An 8,023-nucleotide genomic window follows, 5' to 3' on the forward strand; every position below is an offset into this window, starting at 1 on the left:
TCTTACTTAATCTTGCTATACTAAAATAAATCCATGCTAAAAATTAAAAAAAAAAAAAAAAAACTTGAGTGGTTTAATATCTCCCAAACTAATGTTCCCTCTTTCCCAGCATATGGGTGGAAGAAGGAGAATGTATACTTGGTTAATGAACTTGAACTGATCACTGTGTCATAATTTAAATTAGATTTGACCACAGTGTTCAGTCTTTGAAAGCCCACATTTCAGAACAGAAAAACTGTACTTAATTTTGTTTGGCCTGAATGCAATTTAAAACTCAATTACATTTATTTGCCAATGTGGTATTTAGAAGCTTGGTGGTTTTTATCTCATTCTTCTACAAATCTTCAATGTTAACTTATTGAAGTTTCTCTTCCTGAAAAAGATAGAGTGGTTTCTAAGCAAACCACATTTTTTTTTACACTCCAGTGTGTTAAGGTAAAATCCTTCAAAGAATAACAAATTTGTCCTTGACTTTGATCCTGTAGAACTCCACAATCAAAAGAGAATATCACCATAACAATTTAGAAAAAGGCTCTTCACAAAAGGATCTTTAAAAAAAATCAGTTTATTAATGTTTAAAAGTTGATAAAGCTATGTGCAAAATGATCCACAAAAGTCAGAAGCCTATTAAATACTTAAAAAAAAGACATTTCTTAGTTTAATTGCACTGAAAACCATACTAAGAGACAGTAATATATTTTTATTCTTTGTAACATTTATACACACCTTTAATTACTATCTAATGAACAGCTGTACTGAAAAACTTCTGGTGTTCCCTATCAGTTAAAGTAATGCTTTCAAGGGCACAAGAGGGTGGAATTTTCTTAAGTAATGCACATTCAATGCTGTTAACACAGGTTAGGAAAAAAACCCATAAAATTACTTCTGCTGAAACAAATACATTCAAAAATCATGAAGAGTACTTTTAACACCACAAAATACAACCATCTTGTTGGTCGAAATGAAATCACACAACAGTCTGAAAGAAACATCAACAAAAGTGCCAAAGACAGATGTCGTATTTGCTAGAAATGAAGGCATTGGCTAGAAATTGAGAAATCTCTCTTGGTTTACAAAAGGTAACTCCTATTTTCACCTGGTTTTGTTGGTTTCTCAAGACCATGACTGATATTATTTAGATAAATTGGATTTCCTTATTCTGACTGTAACTACAATGGGTATTCATTTCACTGAAAGAAAAAAAAAAACACATTTCACTGAAAAAAAAACCCCAAAACTCAAAGTAACTTGAACCACATTCCAAAAACCTGGTCCAACTTATGTGGAAACTTTGGACTCAGCAAATGACATTGCTTTAGTTCTCCGAACTATTTCCATCTTCTCACTGCCTACCTACCACCCAGCCCACTTGTCACAGATGATGGCGACAAGGACCAGACCACAACCTCCTCCCACCTGAACGCTGGGTAGTTACAATATAATGTAGAAGAATCCCGGAGGGGCAGGAAAGGGTGTGATATGCAGAGCCTCCCAAGACAAGCAGAAGTGCACACATTCTCTTGGGTTTGAAAGTGAAAGAAAACATCTCAAAGCTCCAAAGAGACCCTTTCCCAAGGGACCTAAGTCTTTGAGGAGGGGCCAAAAATACCCCGTGAGGAGCTTGACAATGCTAGACCTTTGGCTCAGTGCAAAATCAAAGCTCCAGGGGTCGGGGCAGGGGAAGGAAATCGGCTCCAGACTGGAACCTGATCTCCACCCTTCCCCAGTGCCATTGTTCACAGGAACCAACTACCACCAACAGCCCATCAAGCTGTGCCTTGTCCCCCCACTCACTCTCTCTCTCTCTCTCTCTCTCTCTCTCTCTCTCTCTCTCTCTCTCTCTCTCTTTCTCTCTCTCTCTCTCTTTCCCTCCCTCTCTGGCTTGCAGCAGCTCCTTCCTAGCAAGGTTGAGGCCCAGAGGCATCTTTCAAACGCTGGGGTGGCGGGTGCCCAAATAAGAGTGCTTCCCAAGAATGGGAAATTTTCTTTTTAGGAAGAAGAGTTGACATTTCCAGAAGACATAATGGTCTCTGGGTTGTCCCCATCGTCCTTCTGGGGGTGGGAGGAGTTGTCGGATTTACTGCGGCTGAACTCCATACCTGCGATGATCGGGCGTTTGATCTTGCCCGTGGAGTCTCCGCTGGGACACTTGCAACAGGACACGATCCGTATGAAGGCCCGGCGCATCTCCTTGTTGGTTAGGGTGTAAATGATGGGATTGGTACCCGAGTTCAGCACAGCCAGCACCAGGAAGTACTCTGCTTTGTAAAGGATGTCACAGGTCTTCACCTTGCAGCCCACATCCAGCAAGAGCAGGATAAAGAGCGGTGCCCAGCAGGCGATGAAGACACTCAGGACGATGATGACCGTCTTCAGCAAGGCCAGCGACTTCTCAGAGCTCCGGCTGGCTTTGGAGATGTTCTTCCGGAAGGTCAGCCGGCGACTCCGAGTCCTGACCAGGGAGTAGATCCTGCAGTAGAGGATGACGATGGAGAGTAAGAGCAAGGTGAACACGGTGGTGCAGAAGAGGATATAGTGCTTGTGGTACAGCGGCAGCACGGTGGAACAGCTGGACAGCGTGCCGATGCAGTTCCAGCCCATGATGGGCAGGCCACCCAGGATGAGGGACATGACCCAGCAAGCGCTGATGAGCAGGAAGGATCGGGAGCTGTTGCTGCTGTTGTGTAACTTCATCTTCAGCATGGTGATATAGCGCTCGATGGCAATGGCCAGGAGGCTGAACACCGACGCAGACAGAGCCACAAACATACTCCCTTCTCGCACAAACCACTGCGCAGGGGTGAGCTTGTAGGTGGTGGCCCCAGACAACAGCAGGTTGGCTATGTAGGCCACGCCCGCCAACAGGTCTGAGAGAGCTAGATTGCCAATGAAATAGTACATGGGCCGGTGGAACTTCTTGGTTTTCCAAATAGTCAGCAAGACAAAGATGTTCTCCAGGATGATGAAACAGCAGATAAGAATGAAAACCACTGAAGTCAGTTTAATACCATTGTCCTTGTCGGCGCTGATATTCAGCTTTCCCGTGTAGTTGTAATGGAGCACTATGATATCATAGTTGACATAGTCCGAGACCGAGCTGCGGAGGGCCTTGACCAGCTGCATGCTTGGGGACACCATAGTGGACAGCGAGCGTTGGGTCCCCAGGGGCCCCGGAGGCGTCAATTCTCCAGATGAACGCTAGAGGGCGCTGGCCGCAAAGCTGCAGGAGTGGTTTCAGGGAGAATTCCAGGCTGTGAGTGTGAGTGTGAGTGTGTGTGTGTGTGTGTGTGTGTGTGTGTGTGTGTGTGTGTGTGTGTGTAGGTTTTTCGTTGGAGTGGTTTTAGGGAAAATTCCAGGCTGTGTGTGTGTGTGCGTGTGTCTGTGTGTCTGTGTCTGTGTGTGTGTGTGTGTGTGTGTGTGTGTGTGTGTGGGTGGGTGGGTTTTTCGTTGGCTGGAGTGGGCCTCAGAAACCGCAGCCTTAAACAAATCACAAAGAAGAGAGAGTCAGGGAAAAAAGCCACAGCACATTAGCATTATTCATTCTGGCTAAGGCTTTCCTCCAATTTTGCTGTTGGTTTGTTCTAAGAAAACTTGGGGAGAGCGCAATGGAGAAGGATTTTTTTTTTAATCTAATTACCATTTCTGGCAAAAAGGAAAAAAAAAGAAAGTGAGAGAGAGAAACAAATTACCCAGACTGAAAACTCCAACTAGACTACAAGAAAACGCTCCCTATGGTGACATCCACCGAAATGGGACACCTGGAGAAAAGTGTCCCATCCTAAGTTAGTTCTCCTCTCTCCCCTTTCTCCCTGGCCCTCCCTGCACCTCCATTTCCAGCCCAGGGAGACTCTCCAAAGCGGTCACCAGCTCACCTGCGCGCTCGCCACCAGCAAGATCTGCCCTTGGAAGAGACCCAACTGCTAAATCTGAGGGCGGAGACGCACATCTCTGCCCCCCTCCCCCCAACACACACGCACACCACACACACACACTGCACCCCATGCCCCAAGCTCAAAAAGACCAGCCCTAACTCCTAATTGCCATGCAAGAAGGTCAATTTGCAAAAAATCATTTGACAGCATAAGTCATTTTCTGGGCTCTATTAATAACTCCAGGAGCAGGTGTGCTGGGGTCCGAGGGCGCAGCGAGGTGTGGGCTGCCAGGCGCGCCCAGGCCTTGCGATAAACAGGAAAACTGCGCCTCCGTGAAGCAACTGCTATTCTTTCTTCTTCTTCTTTTTTTTTTTTTTTTTTTTTTTGCTTTCTCGAAAGCCAAGTACGAGTAAAGGTATTCGATAAAAACCACCCATTCATACGAGATTGCAGGGGTCCCCGAAGTTTCAAACATTGGTTACCTAAGGATATTTTTAATTTACCCACACACAAGCATAAAAGTTACACTACTAACGATAACGAAACATGCCAGCACATTTCAGATTTCAAGTGCAAAACATCCCTCTCCAGAAGTCGCGCAATCGGATGTGGGGCGCATTGCTAAATTCGCGTGGGCAGTTTGATTTAATGCGCGCCCCCAAACACTTCGCCTCTTCTCCCAGAACTAGAACGTGGGAAAGGGTCGACAGAGCACTGGCAGGGGAAGCTTGCTTTTAAGTGAAGTGTTTCAAGGTAATGATCAAAATTGCTGGATTTTCGCGAGAGCAGAGACTGCCTGCGCCAGGTTTGGCGTTTTCCCCTCTGAATTCTCCCCCTACTCTTCAGCAGTGCGAGTTTCAGTCGTTAACTCCTGTCTTTTGTCTCTGGGACTTCCAAAGATAACCGTCTTCCCTTTCTCTCTTTTAAGGAACCACAGCTTTCACTACCCTCCCCCCACCAGCCGGGTCTCCAAACTCTGTCCCCAAGATCGATCCCATCCACATGGGTCACTTCGGAGCTGCGAGGTGCCTGTCTTCAGCACCCACAGATGGACGTTTGCAAAGTTCTTGTAGGCTCGGTTCTGGATGGAAACTTTGTCTGGAACCCCTCTTCCCCCCAACTCCCCCAGGCCCTGCGTCCGCTGGACTCCTGCGCTCCCCGCGCCCCCAGCGCGCGGCCCCTACCTGGCTCAGGCTGGACGCAGCTGCGACCGCGGCGCCCCGGGTCCGCACGGCGCGCTCCGCATGGTGCGGCCGCCCAGACTGGCGGCGCCCCGCTCGCGCCGAGTCCCCGGAGTCGGGGTCCCTCCCTGCGCGGCCCTGCGCTCCAATGGCCAGCCCCGCTCCCGCTGCCCGCGCCGCGCCGAGGCCAAGGATCCCAGCGAGCGCCGCGCCTGGCCGGTGGCTTCCTTAGGAAGAGGCGGGGAGGGGTTAATGCCTTTAACCCTTCACGCCCCCGGCCAGCCCCGGGGCCCCCGATCCGGGGAGGGACCAGAGAAGAAAAGAAAAGGAAGCCCTCCTCCCCAACCAGCAACTGAGAGAGAGAGAGAGAGAGAGAGAGAGAGAGAGAGAGAGAGAGAGAGAGAGGTGGAGCCTAGTGCCCCTAAATTCTGATTAAGAAATCACGTCCCTCGTCAGTTCCCAAGCGATACATGGAGAGGATTCATCCGACCCTGGAAACCACAGGAGGTGGGGACCTTTGCAAACTTTTTCTTCCCCCCTCCCTTAAAGTCTTAAGGACTTAAAAGTCATAAGGGGATCTGCCTGGTGCTCCCACCCCAGAGACCTGGGGAGATCTGAGCAGCCCGAGATTGTGAACCGGCGTCCCCCGGGGTCGCTCCCTCTCCGCAGCCCGGAGGGTCCCGGCCGCTTTCCAGGGAACAGGTGGACAGGGCGAAGCGGGCGGCCAGCCCACACCACAGGGACCCGCTGGGACGATCCTCTCTCCCCTGGTCACCATCCACCCCTGGTGCCGGCGAAGCCTAAGCACTTGTGGCCGGGGGTGGGGGCGGGGGAGACAGAAAGTGGCTTCCCCGGGCGGGCGTACTGTGAACCGGACCGGGTTCATAGTGTCCCAGATCTGGCCAGCGTGAGACCTTTGGGGAGGTGGGCTCCTGCCGGACACCCAGACGTTTCAAAGCTTGGGCGGCTCAGGAATTTGCAAAGGGGAAGAAGAACCACCCGGCCCGGCACAATCCAGAGCCAGCAGCTGCCAGCTGAGGGCGGGTGCTCTTCTCTCCCTACTTGGGACAGGACTCAGAGTCCCCAAATGTCCACATTTTTACACCCTCCCACCCTTGTCTTTTGACTTTGATACTAAAGTCGTGAGTGGTGGGCCTTGGTCAGATCTGGCGGATTTCCCAGTCCAAGGCACTTCTGCACTGCTCTGCTGTTAACAAGAGGCTTCCACCGGGTCCCCGGTCGCACCGCCTTCCCATCCTGGCAGATGTGAACTCAAAACCTTCCAGCGCTCTGCAGTTTCAATTGACAGACACGCCCTGTACCTGAATGACTCAGAACGAATAAACAGCAGACCCCTGGCTTCTGGGATTTCATGAGTTTACAAAAAGAAAAAAAAAAAAGTGACAGTTAATTCACAGCCACCTTAAAACCCTCATCTACAGCAGAGGCCCTCATTACCGCATCACACCCAACACACACCCTCAAGTTCAACAGTAGGTACTTGCAGCGTGGAAACTAAGCTAACGGTTCTCCAGACGCTTCCGGACCACGCTGACCCGGTGTATTTGAAAGGGGAGATACATGGTATGTGTACCCCCAAAAAGGGAGGAATTAGCCATTCCCATCCCCCACCACTAGGACAGCTTAAGTGACCTGAGCAGTTCCCAGCTAATACTAGGCACAGCGGCATTCCAAAACCTCACTACTGCTTTGTCTCCTAGCTCAAATGACACCAGTCAATAAACAGTTAAGTACTGAGATGTATGTTCCTAGAGAGAAGCAGACTTCTAGAGAAGTTTAAAATTTGTAGTCATTTCTGACTACACGTCTACAAAATGTATATAAAATAAAATATGCTATGAACATCCTTTTAAGACCAGAGAAGTTCCGGACTGTCCAGGTATGCAAAGTGTACACATATATATCTCCTCTGCAAGGCTTTGCACAAGCTAAGCAGGTGCTCTGCCGCCTGAGCCACACCTCCTTTTTCTTTTTGAGACAGTGTCTTGCTATATGGCTCGGGCTGGCCTCCTGCTTCTGCCTCCCAAGTGCTGGGATCATAGGCAGGAGCAATTGTACCCAGATGTGTAGTTGTGTATCAGGCACTAAGTGTTACCCAGATTAACTCATTTAATCCTTACAGTTTAATCCCTACAGGCTAGGTACTATTATTGTCCAAATTTTACAAATAAGCTGAGTCCCAGACATACAAAGAAAGTTGGTTAATGTGGGACGTGACCATAGACTACTGCAAACCACTGAGATAAACCTCAAACTGTCAAAGAATTACGTAGGGGAGTCAGTTCTGTTTCTTGTCGTTGGTGAGGACGACATTCAATACTGACCCAATGTTGTTTGTTTGTTTTCTGGTGGAACTTGGCTTTGCACTCTATCACTTGAGCCACACCTCCCATCCGGACCTAACGTTTAAAAAAAAACAAATATTTCTCACAGGTGATTATTCAGTAACACTCATTCCTAGAACACACCTGTGAGATAGGCAAAATTGGAAAGTAGGAAAGTTATTTCCCTCCATGGCTTCCCTGGCAATTCCAGGCATTTAGTCCAGCTGTCCCCCCCAGCCACCCACCCACTGTGTTTTTGGTGGGTTCTTTTAGTGGGACTGGGGTTTGAACTCAGGGCTTTGAGCTTGCAAACCAGTCACTCTACCACTTGAACCACACTTCCAGTCCTACAAAGATAACTTTTATGTAAAAAAAACCCCAAATATGTAAATGAATGTAAACGGAGATAATGAAAACAGTCACTACAGTTGGGTTAGAGGGAAGTTGGTGGGGTGTGTTCACAACATTTTCTTTCTGCTATGCTGGATGCCTTTCAGTCAGACGTGGAGTTTGCAGATCAGCATTGGTTTTCTCTTTCAAAAATCCCGGTGCTTCTAATTCTTGATCTTATTCAAGGAGCTTTAGTGAGAATTGAATTTGCTTCTAGGATTCCCTGCCTACAAGT

General features: G+C 48.5%; 1 protein-coding gene across 2 annotated transcripts; it reads right to left on the reverse strand.

Moving 5' to 3' along the window:
* Positions 1-547: 547 nt before the first annotated feature.
* On the reverse strand, positions 548-5,353 carry S1pr1 (sphingosine-1-phosphate receptor 1). 2 transcript variants are annotated; one of them, XM_074050885.1, is made up of 2 exons: positions 5,057-5,353; positions 548-3,477 (listed from the first exon to the last, which is right to left on the reverse strand). In XM_074050885.1, exon 2 carries the CDS (start codon positions 3,136-3,138, stop codon positions 1,990-1,992), a length of 1,149 nt encoding a protein of 382 aa, XP_073906986.1. In that variant the 5' UTR covers positions 3,139-3,477; positions 5,057-5,353; the 3' UTR covers positions 548-1,989. The 2 variants fall into 2 exon arrangements, with proteins under 2 accessions (XP_073906986.1, XP_073906987.1); XM_074050886.1 differs by lacking the exon at positions 5,057-5,353 and adding an exon at positions 3,873-4,243.
* Positions 5,354-8,023: the final 2,670 nt, after the last annotated feature.

Source organism: Castor canadensis, chromosome 12, assembly GCF_047511655.1.
Source record: "Castor canadensis chromosome 12, mCasCan1.hap1v2, whole genome shotgun sequence".
In the NCBI taxonomy this organism is placed as follows: domain Eukaryota; kingdom Metazoa; phylum Chordata; class Mammalia; order Rodentia; family Castoridae; genus Castor; species Castor canadensis.

Bases quoted from the DNA above. Each gene is read 5' to 3' on its own strand.
- S1pr1 (XM_074050885.1), bottom strand. From the start codon at position 3,138: ATGGTGTCCCCAAGCATGCAGCTGGTCAAGGCCCTCCGCAGCTCGGTC.